Below are 17,919 nucleotides of genomic sequence, written 5' to 3'. Positions count from 1 at the left end.
AAGTTTGACCTTTGGAAATTCAACCACGTTCGCAGCTTAATTTTGCACGGTACATATTGGAGCACTTCAAACATGGGCTTCTTTGATTGGTTGCCTAGCTTGTCAATTGGGCTTACCCGCCTGAGTCCAGCTCAAGTTCAACCCAACCACAAGCCCTCATTTTACTGCTCCAGCCCGGTCCAAATTAAATCATACGTATTCCCGCCCTTGGCTCAAAAATGGGCGGCAATTAAGGAAAGGGAACAGGACTACCGTTTCAATTGGTTGGAGCCGTGGCTGGCAGATTGGAGATTGAGAGGGCATTTGAGGAGTGGGACCACCCTCGAAAGGGAAAAAATATTATTTCAATTAATCATATTTCTCACCTAGGTGATATATCTAATTAAAGAGAATTAGCGAATCAATCCATTTTGTGCGACCAATTCTCATCCAATCAATTTACTTATAATTTTTGGTTCTTCAACATGGGTTTAAGGTCTTCAACCGCACCTCCTGTCACCAATTGGTTGGATGGTGTTGGTTTGTGTGTCCCTCTTAGATTAGATTCTGATTCTCTTTAACGATGACTTTCTGAGCGTTCTAATCTAATTGGGTGTGTGTGTTATTTCTGTCTATAGAAAAAACAATTTCTGTCTCTTTTAATAAATTCGAATCAATTTTGTATCCATACATGGTAACTTTGCTTCATGTAAATCTAATTGTTATATTGACAAATTTATTAACTTTTATAGAAAGAAATACGTCATTCCTATGCCTAACCAATATCCTGGCAAGACATGACCCATGAACATTAAGTCGAACTAATTTTGGGCCGCATCTGTGACGTCATGTGTGCTCCACTTAGCACCAACAACAAAGATTACTCAGAGAGTGATTAAACTACTATAACGTTGAGATTAGGCTAACTAATCTGAACTTCCATAGAGATGCTGGCCCCAGAAAGCAACTGCCACATTTCTCTATATTAAAAAAATAATAATAATGATGGGGCAAATAGATCGCTAATATCGACTTTGCTTTGATTAATAGTACTACTCCTTAGACTTGAATAAAATACTTTGGGTCTTTCAGAGAAGAAATACAATGCTGGGGGAGGGATGGAGTTAGTGAACAACTTCAAGTATTTTTATACGAGCAACCAACGTAAGAATGAAGTCGGTTCAACTGCCTGCTGCTCATCCAAACGGACAACCGCCAAAATAATACTACTAATTGAATTTGATACTGGGATGCAGCAGCAGGTAGACTACTATTCCTCCAGATCAATCAAAGATAAAGCCAGAATTGGAGATGATTGGTTGAAGGACGAATTCACGATACAGCTCAAATAACTTTACCTGATTGTGTCGGATATCACCGATCGTGATAGTGTATACAGCGTCAGTCAGTGTATATAAGATTTATTATTTTTTTTATTATTGAACTTATTACGGGTTTACCTCGTTATGCGATCGGAAGGAAAGAAAGAAAACCCGTCAGAGAAGGATTTATATGATATTGTATAAAATTATTGATGATGGTATGAAAATGAAGGTACGCAGCAGTAATGTATCATAATTAAGGGCACTTGGGGGTGCCCTTCTTGGTCTTCCAGTTGTCGTAGCAGGCACAGCATTGCTTGTTCCCGAAGGCACTCGGCGGAACACAGAGACATTTTCTGCAGCACGAGTTGCAGAACCACAAACAATCGTTTCTGTGTGACGTTGCTGAGCATCGATGATCGCATTCGCTTCCACATCCCGTAACCATCCATTAATTAATAGTAGTGTGCAGTAAAATTCCAATAAGTAGATATATATATATATATATATGTACAGCTTACTATCTCGAGACACAGGGCAAGTGTTGACCCCCGGGGGAGTGTCTGCAGGAAAGACAAAGTTGGGGCGTAAACGGCCTTGTTGCGATGGTCCTGGTTCGTCAGCCTGTGTTGTCTCGACCGTGAAAAAGGGCAAGAAATTACTCAAACCAACAAAAAAAAAAAAAAAAAAAAACTTTTGAACTACTTAACAAAACTTTAAATCAAACTTCTCAATAATTAGATTTTCTTAGGTACGAGAGAGGAGAGGAAGGGGGTTTCTTTATTGGGTGTTTGAAACCAGGAAAAGCATTACTGATCATAAACATTTCTCCAGAAAAATCCCCTCTTGCATTCATTCCGAGTTTCAAAACTCGTTTTAACTTACGAGTGAAACTTGAAGGATTGACACGGAACAGCTTATGAATAAGAGGAGAGAAACGGACAGAAGCCATGGAAAGTTGGCCATTATTGTCATTTCCTGTGCTCTGCGGTTATATGCAGTTTGTTGCTTTTATTTCTGGCTTGCTCGGGTTTTATACGCACCGGGTTTTAACAATTATTCACCTACATGTCCAAATTTCATGATTACATGCTGTTTTGGACCTTATCATCAGCATTAATTAAAAGAACCTCAAATTAATGCCTTGGATTTAAATCGTCATCTCTTGTATTTTCCTCTTTACATTTTGTGTAAATCTTTTATGCATGACAACAACAGCGTATAAAAAGATTTTGTTTTAATCCTTACATTTTAAATTTTGTTTTTCAGTAAAATTTCCTTCCCATTTCGCGGGATATTGTCCTCTAATATGTTTGGCGTTCAGTTCTTTTTCAAGACGACAAAATGTAATTAAGCACTCCAGTTGCTGAATTTTTTTCCTTTTTTTTAATGTATTTGTTATATTTAACCGAAAACAATTACTGCAAAATAAACTTTTTCTCGTTTCTTGAAATGAATTTATATATATTTATAGTGCAATAACACGGAGATGCAAGCCATTATTAAGGCCATGCTTGGATTGCTTGTTTTCGTCGGAAAATATTGTCGTTTTCCGTGATCACATTTCCCTATTACCTTTTTTTCCTCACATACATCAAATCGCTACAGTAATTTTTTCATGAAAAATCACGAAAAATACAATCCAAACACATCCTTAGACTTTTGCTTCCGCATTTTTTCTTTTATATATATCGAGTATAAGATGATTTTTAGGATCCAATTGTATCAGATTTTTGGTCTCCTTTTTTTATCACTAAATCCTAACACATAATCCATTAGTCTGTCTTCTTTTTTTATCGAATCAAACATCAGACTGAATGAATTCTTTCTCGCAGGCAAGTACCGAATTTTACCCAATCACTAGTTTTGACCAGATACTATAATATTGACGAAAGGCAGAGGTCCAGAGATTCCCCCAATCAAGGCCAAGGGCTACCGTACAAATTGAGCTCCACACAAGACTCGGTCATCTTTTCCCGTTCAACTGCCCAAACTACCCTTTTCTCCCTCTCCCTGTCAACGCTTCTCTCTGTCTCAACACAACCATCTGAGACACAGGAGGAGAGATTAGCTACGGATATCATATCACCCACCAAAGTAACAAGACAAAAAGGGGCAAAAGCAAAATAGACTTCATCAAAATCATCAAAGGCCAAAGCAAAGAAAGTATAGAGAGAGAGAGAGACAAAATTGAAAATTGTAGTAGCAGCATAACATAACGACGTACTTTTTTTGTTGTGGCTTTGTTTAGACATTAGAATTCAGACCACACAAAAAAGGAAAAGGTCGTGGGAGACTTTCTTCATTATCCCCTTTCTTTCTTTGCCATATTTCCCCTTCTCCAACTTTTGCCAATAGAGAGAGAGAGGCCTGGACAAACACCACCGGTCACCAAGAACAAACGCTTTTTCCACATCCCACAAACATTCATGATTCATCCATCAAAAGTTGTAGTAGACTAGTATCAACTGCTCAGATAGATGGATAGATGATTCAGATCTGTTCCTCTCATTCAATGGGTCTCACACGGAAGGTATCCGATGCCCTTTTTACTGTGCGGATTCCACCTCTCATTTTATCCACCAGAATTTCTGCAAATTTGAGCTAATCAATAATATTTCATATCCGCTTCGACTCTGCGGTATATTCCCCACACGGAAGATCTTACCTCCTCCTTCCTGTGTAGCTTTTAATTTTCGTATGTTTCTTTTTTATCCTGGTCATCATCATCCGATTTGGCTTCGGAATGCTCAACCCTTCTTCATCTCGCTTTTCGAGACACCAAGTTTCCGATCCTTAAATTCTTGAGAAATTCTCGCGTTCTTCTCCTACCTCTTTGTCCCATTCTCGTATCTAAAAATATCAGCCACATTCATTGCAAATAAACTCGCTCGTTTTGCTTGGGGTGGATGGAAGCTGGCGGTGGGATTACTATTCCCAGAAGGCATTTGATTTCGGACGAAAAGCTCGAGTCTCCGAATCTCCGAGACTACCTCAGAATTAGGCAAGACGAAAACCTCGATAACAACAATAATTTCCGACCAAACATGTCCAATCTAACGTTAAGCGCTGTGTTAAAAACTGAGGACAGAAGCGGAGGTCCAATGCGGACCCCATCAAACCGGACCCTTATGGATATAATCAGGGAAGACCCCAACGGTGGCGGCTATAGTAAGGATACCAGGAAGAGCTGGAGGAACTTTAGAGAGAAGCTTCGCCTACGCCGGCAAGGTTCCGGCTCCTCTTGGACTTCTTCTGTTCCGGTTCCGGCCTCCGACGTTCCCATTCAGCACCCCATGGGCAGCAGCAGCAGCAGCCGGAGAATGATGATGTCCCGGCGAGACTCCACCCGGTTAAACACGCCCACACCCGACCAGACGAGTCAGCCGGACGCGGATTTGAGCTCGGGAGTTCCCCGGAGTAGATCGTCGATGCTGCAGCGGAACGAGAGTCGGGCTATCCGCGGAAGGTATGATAATGCACGCGGAATTGACGATGAAATGGGGGCGGAGGAGGGAGAAGAGACAGAGGGGGAGACGACGGCAGAGGAGGAGGAGGAGGGAGGAGGTGGCGGAACCGGAGGAGGAGAGGAGCAGCCGGTGAGGATGTCGCTGATGGCGTTGTTGGCGGAGACGGATAGGCAAATGGGGCTGGATGGATCGGGTTTTACGATGGACGACGACGAGGAGGACGCGGATGAGGAGGAGGAGGAGGAGGAGGAAGGCGGCGCGGGTGGCGGAGGGTATAACAATTGCTGCGTGTGCATGGTTAGGCATAAAGGTGCTGCGTTTATCCCGTGTGGTCACACGTTTTGCAGGTTGTGTTCAAGGGAGCTTTGGGTGCAAAGAGGGAACTGCCCGCTCTGCAACAACTTCATCTTGGAAATTCTTGATATTTTCTGATCATGTTCCACCAATCAATCCCGGCGGCTCCTCCTCCTGCATTCCAAGTTTTACCACCCACCCACCAGATGCATGTCCCTCTCTTTAGAATGTTTTGCCATTGCTACTACTACTACAGTGCTTTTTCTTTTTCACTTTTATAAGTTTCTATTTATCCCTTTATTTTTATTTTTTTGAATTTGCAGAGCGGGGTGCTGCGGGTTGGTAAAAATAACAATTCAAGTATTCATCATGTTTCTTAATTGCTTTTATTAAACGCGTTGCTTCTACTCCATTAGGGTGGTAGGCGCTTTGGTGGTGGTAGTGGTGGCCATTGAATGCCAGCTCTGTACATTGTACTTAGTATAGACATTATAGTAGCATTTTGGACGTCTGTACTGCCATCAATTCAATTATTGTGACACTCCGGTCCAAAGCCTCATCCACGTTCAATTTCGTGCGTATGTGAAGAAGAAACAAATTTTTTGGCATGTCTTCACTCAGGCAGCATTTACATTACGTCTCTTTCTGTTATTTTTTATCATTTTCTTCTCAACGAAGAACATTTTAGAACTCGAATCAAAATTTTCGTCTCTGTTCATGCTTCAACTTGTGCACTGAGCTACCATGCAAAATCTTGAGGAATTGAACTTTGTATAATTTGCTGGTGAAGCACACCCCAACCAATACAAATTTGGTTCAGATCATTAAAATTTTTAATGCTCACTCCCATTTCAAAGCTAAACGTGTTTGGACAGTAAGGGTTGTTGGGAATGATGATGATGATATAGACCTTTCGACAAGGTCTCGGTGCGGTTCGGACCGGGCTGGAATGGTTGTCAGTGCAATCGTTCCGGAAGCTTGTATGCATTTTGTATATTGTGTAATATCATTTGTATATGGTGTAACACTAAAACAACAACGAATAACACTAAAACAATATTTGTGGGTCCCACATATATTAAAATCTGAACCTTACAAATTTTGTTGGCCAAATCTTGGCCATTAACTGGCTTTACCGTCCCTGCCCCTTCTCCGTGCGATTGTGTTCTGTGCAGTTTTCGGCCGATTGTCGTACATATTCAAAATTTTTATGTACAAATATAATATAATATTGTATCGAACATATGTCAAGTATTTTATTTATGTATATCACTTTTACTATGAATACAACAATGCAATGTAATTATACACAAAGTAATATAAAAGAATACAACAATCGGATTGAATCGTACGAGACCCCAACTGCACTGAGTCCTTTTCCAGATCTTTTCTCGAGTAATCAGTTGATTGTATTAAATTCTTCAAACTTAGCTCTTTATTTTTGTGGGTTAATCTCCAATAATATGAGTAAGAGCTCCTTTAGGATCATATGTAATGGCTATCTATTCCGACAATGTTTTGAAAATTGAGTTGGATCAATCGGCTCAATCGATCGAACTGCAAATTGGTCATACCCTTAATTTGGTTCAATAGTTGACTCAAAATTTCAATTGAACTGATCAAATCTGGCTAAGAATCAATAAAAATCAAGAGGTTTAACTGGGTTTCACCAAATTTTTATTTTTTACAACAAGAGTTTCAGCTTTATCCAAAATTCTTAATATTAAAATAAATAAAAAAATGATTAAACCTTTGAATCAGAGTTGAATCAATTGAACCGCAAACAAAAATCTCTTCCGGTTCACTATTCAGTCCGGATACGTAGATAGTGACTATATCCCAAATAATATTTTGCTTGCATCATAAACACAATCCCAACTCACCTTTTTATATTCCCAACCATCTTTTTATCTCACATATATCACATCACAAAAAGTACTACAGTAATTATTTCAAATAATATTTCAAATAATACTCTATTCAAACAAAGCTATTGAGCCCCCCGGGGTTAGATCACCCGGTCTGCGGCTGGAAAACCACTCGCAAGGTCGTGGGATCGAACCTCACCTAACGCCTGGGTGCGGTTGGGGTGGCGCTGTACTCCAGGCGCAGGGGATTAGTCGGGCCGCCTTCGGGTCTTGACCCGGACACCCCTGTGTTGACAAAAAAAAAAAAAAAAAAAAAAAAAAAAAAACAAAGCTATTGATTCCCGAGGGGCGCTATTAATTGGAGTTCCATGTGCATACAAAAACATCTTTTCATCAATCATAGTCCATCGATTCAATTGTTGACTACTTCTTTAATCTAGCTATTATTGCTTGAGTTTAGACGCAATCAAGTTTAATGAGTTGGCATTCACCTCATTTTTGCATTCTGTTTTAGTCTGTTGGTCAAATAATATGCATAGGGGACGCAGAGCGATCGTCTAGGGAGTCTTACAACTAATAATTTGATGAAGCAATAAAATGCAAAACCTAATATTAATAGCGCTGTTTGTTTGGATTGGGTTTTATTTTTCCAAATTTATTTGCTTACATCATCATTACAATTTCCAATACACATTTTTACCTTCCCAATTACCTTTTTATCTCACATACATCACATCACAAAAAATGCTACAGTAAAAATATCTCTAATAATTCACAATCCAAACAGAGTGCTACTAGTGTATGCTACTGTTTTATTTTAAAGTGAAATATTGGGTGGATTCGTAATGTACCGTGGTCCTTCTCAACCAAGGAATGGCCAGGATGGATCCTATCAACTCAGACCAGTGTAACACGAGATGAGTGGTTTGAGTTTTAACAGCGGTCCTAATCACATCTTGTTTGGGTTGGGGTCGCCATTTCTGTTGGTTTGGCATGTTTCCGTGGCTTTAGTGAGAGCTGTTTTGTTGACAATAATCAAAGCCAGGGCATGATGTGGCCGACCACTTGATTGAATTCACTCCATAATCAGTCATTGTGATAATGAGCATTGTCCCGTTTTAGTGTTTCTTTTTTTTTTTTCTGTCAAAAGTCCAGTTTTATGGCTAGTTTGGGAGGAAGGATATGAAAAGAAAAAAAAATATTTTTGAAAGGATAATAAAGTTTCTCCATTGTTTGGGAGCCCAAAATTAGTCAGAGAGGAAAGGAAAGTGCGGAAGTCTTAAGTAAATTTTTAAATATGGAAAAACTACCCTTAAAATTTCGATACAAAAAATTTTAATTTTCGATGAGTTCCCCCACTATAAAACCCTCATCAAAACACCTCATTTCACCTTATAAAAAGGGCATATTTGTAAAGTAATTTTTTAGATATCTTTTCTTTTCATTTGTATTCAATTTCCAAACAAAAGAAAACTACTTACTTTCTTTTCTTTGTTAAAACTCCCAAACAACTTAGATAGGAACTTGGATCCTTTCCCATCCTTTCTCTTCTTTTCTAACTTACCCTTTCTCTTCCTTTTTTTCCTACTCTAAACTCCCAAACTAGCTATTAGTGTTTCAACTACATCCCCAATCCACGATTAATAAGGGTGGTGTCGCGGCATTTTCGCCTCCATTTTCCAGTCTGGCTAAAATGGAGAGGACTGAGGAGTACCGACTACTGGGCCTTTATGCGGACTTGCCATTCCATATGCGGCTTGCCAATCAATATGGTACGCTAAGCCCATTCGTTCCACCAGTGGAGATTCCATGTGCCCGAATGAATGTCCCAATCTCTCGCGGTCACAAGGAATGATGGCCCAGATAAAAGTACTACTACTGCTCGTATGATAGGACAAACTACAAAAGCGAGGAGGGAAAACCGGAAAAGAGAATGAAACAAGCAAACCAAGAATGATGTATACTATAATTAAAGTGATTTTATAGTGCTATCCGGTATACATGGTAATGAATATAGAGGATACGATTTCTTTCCCATTCCAATCGCAAATATTGGTCCACTGGCTCATTGTTTAGCACAACCTCAAATTAACTCTACAATGGTTGGCCTGTTAAGTTTATGTAACACTCGAAAACAGAGAGATTCCAGCGCCTCACGGCATCAACCTTTAGTTCTCATAATTGTAATGCTGCCTTTTCCTCCTTCGGTGTGGATTTTTGTGCTGCCAATCACCAGTTTCCCAGAAAATGCCGAAGTTGGATAAGCAGCAGGGTCGTCATAACTTTGCTTTAATTTTGATGGTGGTGGAGCGTGTATTCTCTGGTTAATGTCCTTCAGAGTGACATCTCCACGAACAGCACATGGTTTGATGAAGGCAAAGGGGTAGGCAACAGTTGAAGCCGAATTTGCAGGAGTCTGGATGTAAGATTTCCTACCTGAGGGTAGACAAATGGAAGTCACTTGATTTTCCTTCAGGTATAAACCAAGAAGTTCAGTGGTGACTCTTGTTTCATTCCAAATAAAACTAGAGACAAGTTAGCGAACAGTGTCCATTTTTACTAGGACACAGCGCTTGTCGTGCTATAGGAACGTCGAAGGCTTACAGTAACAGTTGACATAGTCCAAATTTCACAAAAGCTGAAAATCTTTACTTGTAAGAATAAAGTACTATAAAGAGAGAGAGCAAGGATTAGCACCTCTGAAGACATTTCTTTGAGTCCGAGCAGGACGACATTGATTTGTGCTTACTGCAGGTTCTGGTTCGTTGTTGAGAAGTTCTACAAGTAATAGAAAACTGACATTGAGTGCAAAAAGAAGGGAGGAAATGGTGAAGCTAAACACAAACTGAAGCTTAAACTGTCAAAGCCATACTCATATACCTTCTATATCAATTTGAACATCAGAAATGCTGCGCACAATACCGAGAATCAGATTATACAACTACAAAAGTACTACATTAAAAAAAAATTTCAACAATAATAATGTCTACAGCAACATACAGATCACCAGGGCTGTCTGCATCAGTAAAGCAACTAGCTAGCCATCCTTCAGATGATTGATCTAAGGCCTCAAAAGCGGATTCAGATGTATCATCTGGAGAATATTGAGTATCATTGTCATGATTGTGCAAGATAAGTCAAATGCCATACATTGATTAAGCACAACGCTATACACAAGGTAAACCTGCATATCCAGAAACCAAATGTGACTTTTCTGACACAGCCTCTTCAGCAGAATTCTCTTTATCCTGCAACCAAAGATGATTGTACTTGTATTATCTAGAGCATAGCTTCAAGCAAAGATTGACTCTCATCTGCATCAGTTGGTTACTTTCATTGTAGGAAATACAAGCCTTTAATTTGACATAAATTAACCAACGGCTAGAAAATGGAAATCTAGATGGAGTATTAAAGATTACTGAACTTGAGCTGTGCCAGAGTAACTAACCACATGCTGACCAGCAAATTAGCAATGAGAGCTAAGGACATTTTACAGAAAATGAAAAGGGATCATCAGAGAGATAAGCATAAACTCTGACACATCATATCAAGATGAGGAACTCTTCCATAAATAAGTATACCACTCAAATGAATAGCAAATAATATAAGATGATAAGTCCAGGGATGGAAAAGGCCACAGGTATAAGTTATTGCCAGAGCTAGAGCAAATAAACCTTGGGTGCATGAAAGAATGATTGATTGTAAACAAATTGTTCTATCAAGAAGTTCAAGAGAAAATTGTTAGAACCTTTGATCTTAGGTATGAAGATGATGTATCTTCATTGCAAAATGGGGTATTCAGACCTTCAGAGTCAAACTGCAGCATTCGACGCCTCTTTACTTGCGAAGAAGGCTCCTCAAGTTTCTCTAATTTCTCACTCATCTCTTCTGAATCACAGAGATTCACATCAGACAGGAGTGTCCCATTAGCACTGATTGAGGGTTACAGTAAGCAAAACTGCAAATTCAGGTGATTGAGGGTTTACCATAGTTGTTGACGTAGTAAACCAAGTCTCCACAGTCTTTAACTGGAGTAATTTCATTGTCGAATATGTAGGAAACATCTTGATTCTGTTTCATATCACTCCACAGGCATTTAGACATGCCTGCTGATTCTAAAAGGCACATCCAAAGCGTCAAGTTTATGATTATTCAGTGCCTTATTTATCAAGCGAAAACACAAATTAATCCCAGGAAACATGAAATTTCCTTATAATCTTGTAATACTAAATTATAACGCTACATATGTGTCCAAAAACCAAGCGAATCACACCCGCCATGATAGAGAATGGCAGGCATAAGGCGTATGGTTTCTGGTAACACAGGGCAAGTGTAGGACTTGCTCAAAAAAGTAGTACGCAGATTTATGTTTCAGGGAAAGAAAGTTGATTCTAGCACAATTGTATTGCTAATTCAAGATTGAAGCCACAGATTACTAACCAATATTCTCTTGAAGGCAAATATTTGTGCCTTGCCAGTCCCACATTTCACTGTATCATTCCACAAAAAAACGTACATTCGATCACAACTTCAAATGGAAAGAAAATCAGTTTCGTAGCATTCAGAGTATAAGTCAGCCCAAAAGATAGAAGACAAATGCTCCAAGTACAAGCATTATCAAAATTAGGATGCATTGTCAAATAAGACCAATCAAATGACAAGACAAAAACATTATCCACAAAAGGACCGCAACCAATCCCAAGCAAATAGGTAGTAATCATAATGAACTGACTAAATAGCAAGTATAGCAAATAAGTTCCCCAACAGTTTAAATGCCTAGAAACAAAGGCACGCAGAAATCATATAGAGCATGAATATCAACTGCTCTTATTTAGTTCTCTCTCCCCATGGATAAACGTATTTAGTGCATCTGCAGAAACATTCCACGAAAATCCAGGGGAAAAAAAAAGGAAGAAGAAGAAGAACAGCTATCAAATTTAAGCAAATTAAAAGCCATCAAAATTCTTAAATCTTCCCTTGCTACTAAAACCGAAGCAAACCCCTACAAAAAATCAACTGCAGCATTGCAATCCGAGGAAAAAAAAGTTGCTGCAATTGACTACTGAAGAATTTGGGGACTCACTTGTTTTCAATATCATAATCCATTGAACTATCAAAACCTCACTAACTTAGAAAGGGAATGCTTGAGATGTGTGCGGAGGCGGAGGCGGAGGCGGAGTAAGATGGGAAGTGGCGACTCTCTTTTGCCTATGGGCCTTTTTTTCCCCCGTGGATATTTGTTGTACTAAAAAAGACTGGTATTTATATGGTTTATTTTAAACAGGACTGGGCACCGAAGCAACCACGACGGCTGAGACTGCAACTCCAACTCCGTTACTCGTGCGATTATCTTTCACTAATTTGGGAAAACGTGTTGTCAACCCGTACCACTTAATAATTGCCATAACCTACTTTTCCCACAAAAAAAAAAAAAAGAAAGAAAAACTTTTGGTTTTCAATCGTATTACACATGAAGAAGAAGAGCAGTAAAAGAAAAGGTAGAATCATTTAGTTGCTAAGCGTGCAGATAAATGTGATTTATACTACCAAAACATCACCATTATTTCGTCACGTATCACGGTACACCCACGCACATTCGCTAGTTTCGCGCGTCATTAGATTTTGCCGCCTAATCTAAATAACTGTTCAGAGAAAACGAGACCCCCTTCGACCCCCACTGTTCCGTTGTTTTGTTTTTATCCGATTAGTATAGAGACGACAGGGCGTCGGCCCAATACAAAATCCCTTCTATGATAGATTTAAGGGATAATTTCAGATACCTCCCCTGAGGTTTCTGACAGTCTCACTCTCCTCCCCTGTGATTTCAAAAATATCACAAACCTCCTCTGTCAGAATTTTAGGTCCCATTTCTTACATCATCATGGCCAAAAAGGCTTAAATACCCTCACAAGTTAGCTAATATTTCGTGATTATCAGGGTAAATTTGGTGAAATTAGTTATAAACACAATTAATGTAATTAACGATAAATTAGAATCCTTTAACCAATATAGAAACATGTAAGTAACTAACATCTAACATAATGTACATGTTTGTAAACTGATTGTACTTCATAGATCACCCCGTGTAAGGTGTTTATAGGCAAATTAGTATTAGTCATATAGATAAAATCACTAATGCAAGATAATCAGGGCATTTGTGGTATATAGTTATTTCTCTCTCCAACTCCCCATTTTTTATTGTTTGTATTTTTGAATTGGGTCTACTTTGAGACTGCCTATTTAGTTTTAATACCCTTAATTGTGTTAGATTTAATATTTATCAATCAGCAATTTAACGGACTCAGATTTCAGATTTTAGATTTCAATTCTATCAAACACACTCTTAAATTGACGAAGTCCCATCTTTTTTTCTTAATCGCCACATCAATGACTTACCTATCAATGTGGTTTTAGCACATTCTTGGGCGAAAAATTAGTTAAAATTAAGATCAAATTTTTTTTTTTTTTTAGTGTAAGAAAAAAGTCTCATATTCGAAACCTCTCATTTACACTCTTTCTCTATTATCACCCAACTCATTCCTCCTCTAAAATTAAAGACTGAACTCATTTACTCTTATACAATTAATAATGCCAACAAAAAAATTCTTTTGTATACATTTCAATTATATGAAAGGAAATTTTCAAAAAAAAAGTAAAAAATAAAATTTTTCTACACTTGTTATCATACATAATTAACCATTGATACTTCTTTGCACCCATTAAGCTCTCTTAATGTTTTGTGTAATATAATCCAAATGTAATATTCAGTTGCTGAATAGACACCCGTTAACCTAGTTATAAATATAATCCAATTGCAATTATACTCAACTTTGGCGGTGATTAATGATATTTTTTTCCAAGAAAGAAATAAAAAAAATGGGGCTCACATCCTTGAATCCCATTATTGTCCATCACTTAACAATAAGTCTAAAGATTTACTGAATTTGCAAAAGTTCTTCATCGACTTGCGGTTCATTCAGGCACATACAGGGGAATTAGAACTTGCACAATTAGACAATGACCCTTTATTTGATTATCGACAATACGGATAATATATAGGAAAATTTGCCAAATTAGTGCCTCACATTTTCAAAAAAATATTTTTAGTTCCTAACAGATAAAATCAGCCACAATGGTACTAACATACAAATTATATGTCAATTTGGTTCAAATGTTCGTCTTTGCTCATTTCTTTAATTAAAAATCGCATGTAGCCACAACTGAGTTTTTTCTTCTTCGATTGCGATTTTGATATGAGGCAATTAAGATTTGATTTAAGAAATGTGAATCAAAGAGGGAAAAAACTCAATTAAAAATGAAAAGCATTTTTAATTTTGCCCGAAGGAGAGAAATGCAATTTTTAGTTGGAAAAATAAGCAAGGCCAAACTGACCCTTGAAATTATGCCCCCAAATTTTAATTGGAAAAATAAGCAAGAGCAAACTGACACATAGTTTGTATGTTAGAAACTATTCTAACTGATTTTAAATGTTAAGGACTGAAATTTTTTTTTTCAAAAATATTAGGAACCAATTTGGCAAATTCCCTTACACCCACGGCTGTCTTGAGACATATATACGGATACGGATAACGATAATCATACACCCATAGCTTGTATTTGGCTTTTATCCGAGAAAACACCCGGAAAGTCTGCAAGGAACTCAAAAATATGTTTGAATACCATAGGGCTGCAAACGAGTCGAGTCGAGTCGAGTTTTGAGCTAATCGAGCCGAGCCTCGACTAAACGAGCCGGCAATTTTCAAGCTCGAGCTCGAGTCGAATCAAGTCGAGCCGAGCTCGAGTCGAACTCGAACTCGAAAAAAATAAAAAATAATTATTTTATTTTAAAAAAATAAATAAAATAATATTTTTTTCTTAACAAATAATAAAATATTAAGGATATATACGTAATTTTACTATGAAAATAAAAAATAAAAACATATATATATAATATACGTAATTTTATTATTAAATAAAAAAAATATATATATATACTCAAGCTCGCGAGCCTAACGAGCTTAATATTCTGAGTTTGAGTTCGAACTCGAGTTTGACTCGAACCGGCTCGAGATCGACTCGAGCTTGACTCGAGCCGCTCGCGAGCGGCTCGATTCGTTTGCAACTCTAGAATACCATCATTATCAATCCGTGCCATACCGTCCGTGCGGATCCAAGTACTACAGTAACCATGCAGGTTTGAAACTGCAAAAGCAATCCTACAGGACGCAGACTAACATCACAACTACCTAAATCGTAATGAAATCACGGCCTGATGATTAACAAGACATTCAACTTTTAGCCACTCACTACAAGATTGCAAATTCTTGCCTAGCATCTTTACAACACTCAATGAGTGAAGTCCCGTGAAAGGAGGCGCCCATTCCAAACAACAATTGAGACGATGTACGATTCACTGAAATGAAAGTAGCCAAAATGACCGTAACCAAAACCACAATGCAAACTAGTCATCTCGTGTTCCAATATATGTTGGAAATAGATGAAGAAACCAGCAGACAGCACTAGTTCATGCTTGGCCCTTTTTTTCTTGGCTCAGTGCTTTCATGTCAAATGGGAATTATAGACAATAATCAAAAGCCGGGAGTCTGATCAAACAAAGTTTCATACTAACAAGCAGGAAAAAGGCTTCATACTGATCAATGCCACTAGAATTACAGAGAGGAGTCACCTAAAAAATAAATAACAGGATGCTAATGATAGCAAAGTTAAGGCCATAATTCCTAATTCACTTTATGATACTTCCAACTAGAGCAAACAGCAATAACTAAAGGTTTCCTTTCACCGCAGGTACAAGTATATCCAGGAAACCATATATTACTAATTACAATCATGCTTATGCTCCTCCAGTTTGATGTAGCATGGCATCTATCTCATCACCATCCTCCATTTCCAGCTATTCCAAAATGCAAAGAGAAGCAGAAATTTCCAGATTAAAAGATAAGACGAAGAGTATTAATACCATAGAAAAGTATTGGATAATCACAAAAGTAATTTACCTCATCTGGGGTTTGCTCTCCCCGAAGCCTGCGACCATCAAATAAGAATGCAATCGAGTTCAGATCAACTGACTGTCTATCACAGTAAGCAGTCATAAGCTTGCGTAACTGAGTGCTGCGCTTGATCCGAAAGAATACTTCGTTACCATCCTAGCAAACAAACAATGCCAGCAAAGAAACAATGTCTATGAGCAAGCAATAAAACAGATCGAAAAGAGAGTTCACCGACAAGTCAGAGACACAAACTGGAAGGAACTAATGCACTAAAAAAATTAAAAATAAAAGGATAGCTACAGAGAAGAATAATTACAACCCTCCAATAAAGGCCTTTCAGCACCAGCCTGAATGAGGCAAACTAATCTCTCAAATTAATTTTCAAGATTACTCATTCAAGTCTAATCAGCAGCACTTAGACACCAGGCCAAAGATGGTAAGAACTGAAATACTTAGATAAATTTACCAAATTACAGTTAGTTTATCCAACTTAGATACCAGGGCTAAGATGGTAAGAACTGAAATACTCAGATAAATTTATTAAATTACAGTTAGTTTACCCAACTTTTTAAAGAAAGCTTTTTATTGGATCCACCTGCTAGTTTAAGAAACAATTTGGAACTCGATCTCTCCTTTTTTTTTTTTTTTTGATAAGTAGAATATATGAGTCAATGAAAGGTCATCCTCTTCAACCACAACACCCGTGAAGAAAGTATGCAGACAACACAAGGCTTCACAATGGAAATTCCTTTCACAACCCATGCAGGTTGATCACATTCCCGACGCTAACAATTTCATGTATTACCAACACCCAAAAGGAAGGGGAACAAAAAGCAAATATTATTGCCCAATGATTTTACATGCGATCAAACCAAACGTTTCCTGATCAATGAAGATATACTTTTAAGAGCAAAAGGCACCAAAAATAAAGCTAATGAACAAATTACTGTATTTCGTTCACCGACAGATCATGCACAGATTCCGAGACTTGAAATTCAGGAAAACGCATTCTCAAAGAAAAGAAAAGGAACAAACAGACATATCTACGGACAGAGGCGGAAAAGAAGAGGCATGACATCAGGGTAAATGCACTATAAAAAAGATAAAAGGATACAGGAATTATGAGGGAAAATCAGGAATACGTCCATAAAAAAAGGTAAGAGTAAAATTAATACAGTTACCTGACCCTTGACCTTGAGATTAATGTGAGCAACTTGGTCCGTCGGCTTCTTATCTTCATCTCCAGCGCCGCCGCCGCCGCCGCTTCCCGGTGCAGACATTCTCGCAGCTTGGTTCTAGGGTAAAAATAAAAACGAGTCTCAAAATGCAAAAGAACCGGTGGAAGTAAGGCGCTACTATGAAGTGAACCGCCCCCCGGGCTTTTGTACCCTTGAAGAAGGGTAGTTTTGTAATTCGCTGGAGGGCTTTTGCCGAGTTTTGTTTTGTGACGTGGCTGGTCCGGAGAGCGGGAATTGGGGACGTGGTGGAAAAGAATAAACTATATTTGACTGGGATTTGGATTACGGAGGGAATTGATGGTTGATTGTGACGCGCGGCGAAGGAAAGCTGCAGTACAGCTGCAGTACACTCTCTTACTCCCCCGGCCAAAAAAAAAAAAAAAGAGAGAGAGAGAGAGAGAATTTGCATTATTGCCTTTGAATTTTCATTTTCCTTTTTCTTCGTCAACCGCCAAAAAAATCTTAATGCTGAAATTTGTAATAATCTAGAAATTCTGAAAATTCTTTATTAACGTCATATTCACAAATCATAATTGCTATTGAAAATAAAATACTTTAAATTTTTTCTCTTGGCTTTTACGTAACTTTTCTTAACAGTACTAGTGACATGCGACTAACATCGACAACGTCGCAGGAAAAATAGGTCAAACAACACCACAGATCCATTGTTTAAAAGACTGTCACGGCAAATTACCTGTGTTACGTTACAAATACTTGCTGCATCTTAGGAGTATTAAAAT

The 17,919-nt window shown here is 38.2% G+C and overlaps 3 protein-coding genes across 8 annotated transcripts; 1 reads left to right on the top strand and 2 right to left on the bottom strand.

Annotated features, from left to right (window-relative positions):
* The first annotated feature begins 3,540 nt into the window (after window positions 1–3,540).
* LOC140013225 (uncharacterized) lies at window positions 3,541–5,673 on the top strand. The gene is made up of 2 exons (XM_072062403.1): window positions 3,541–5,273; window positions 5,389–5,673. The coding sequence occupies exon 1, from the start codon at window positions 4,211–4,213 to the stop codon at window positions 5,201–5,203; it is 993 nt and encodes a 330-aa protein (XP_071918504.1). The 5' UTR covers window positions 3,541–4,210; the 3' UTR covers window positions 5,204–5,273; window positions 5,389–5,673.
* Window positions 5,674–8,867: 3,194 nt separating this feature from the next.
* LOC113713787 (protein XRI1) lies at window positions 8,868–12,611 on the bottom strand. 6 transcript variants are annotated; one of them, XM_072062415.1, is made up of 9 exons: window positions 12,492–12,611; window positions 11,374–11,423; window positions 10,920–11,048; window positions 10,682–10,821; window positions 10,118–10,181; window positions 9,934–10,027; window positions 9,814–9,842; window positions 9,631–9,711; window positions 8,868–9,369 (listed from the first exon to the last, which is right to left on the bottom strand). In XM_072062415.1, the coding sequence occupies exons 2-9, from the start codon at window positions 11,417–11,419 to the stop codon at window positions 9,095–9,097; spliced, it is 858 nt and encodes a 285-aa protein (XP_071918516.1). In that variant the 5' UTR covers window positions 11,420–11,423; window positions 12,492–12,611; the 3' UTR covers window positions 8,868–9,094. The 6 variants fall into 6 exon arrangements, with proteins under 6 accessions (XP_071918516.1, XP_071918520.1, XP_027093387.2 ...); XM_072062419.1 differs by having other exon boundaries at window positions 10,920–11,092; window positions 12,492–12,602; XM_027237586.2 differs by lacking the exon at window positions 12,492–12,611 and adding an exon at window positions 12,017–12,481 and having other exon boundaries at window positions 10,682–10,818.
* A 2,926-nt stretch (window positions 12,612–15,537) lies between these two features.
* Window positions 15,538–17,307, bottom strand: LOC140013223 (small ubiquitin-related modifier 1-like). The gene is made up of 3 exons (XM_072062400.1): window positions 17,123–17,307; window positions 15,948–16,097; window positions 15,538–15,844 (listed from the first exon to the last, which is right to left on the bottom strand). The coding sequence occupies exons 1-3, from the start codon at window positions 17,219–17,221 to the stop codon at window positions 15,785–15,787; spliced, it is 309 nt and encodes a 102-aa protein (XP_071918501.1). The 5' UTR covers window positions 17,222–17,307; the 3' UTR covers window positions 15,538–15,784.
* Between the last annotated feature and the right edge of the window lie 612 nt (window positions 17,308–17,919).

This window comes from Coffea arabica, chromosome 1e (genome assembly GCF_036785885.1).
Source record: "Coffea arabica cultivar ET-39 chromosome 1e, Coffea Arabica ET-39 HiFi, whole genome shotgun sequence".
Classification (NCBI taxonomy): Eukaryota; Viridiplantae; Streptophyta; class Magnoliopsida; order Gentianales; family Rubiaceae; genus Coffea; species Coffea arabica.
This window is presented reverse-complemented; position numbering and strand designations above follow the sequence as displayed.

What these genes read in the sequence shown, in the direction of transcription:
- LOC113713787 (XM_027237582.2), bottom strand. Translation starts at nt 12,039, where the DNA reads ATGGATTATGATATTGAAAACAA. An exon ending in TTACTACGTCAACAACTATG is followed by an intron (nt 10,822 to 10,919) that starts GTAAACCCTCAA and finishes TCTGTGATTCAG; the next exon opens with AAGAGATGAGTGAGAAATTA. An exon ending in TCAAAGAAATGTCTTCAGAG is followed by an intron (nt 9,370 to 9,630) that starts GTGCTAATCCTT and finishes GTCTACCCTCAG; the next exon opens with GTAGGAAATCTTACATCCAG.
- LOC140013223 (XM_072062400.1), bottom strand. Translation starts at nt 17,221, where the DNA reads ATGTCTGCACCGGGAAGCGGCGGCGGCGGCGGCGCTGGAGATGAAGAT. An exon ending in ATCTCAAGGTCAAGGGTCAG is followed by an intron (nt 16,098 to 17,122) that starts GTAACTGTATTA and finishes TTTGTTTGCTAG; the next exon opens with GATGGTAACGAAGTATTCTT. An exon ending in GAGAGCAAACCCCAGATGAG is followed by an intron (nt 15,845 to 15,947) that starts GTAAATTACTTT and finishes ATTTTGGAATAG; the next exon opens with CTGGAAATGGAGGATGGTGA.
- LOC140013225 (XM_072062403.1), top strand. Translation starts at nt 4,211, where the DNA reads ATGGAAGCTGGCGGTGGGATTACTATTCCCAGAAGGCATTTGATTTCG.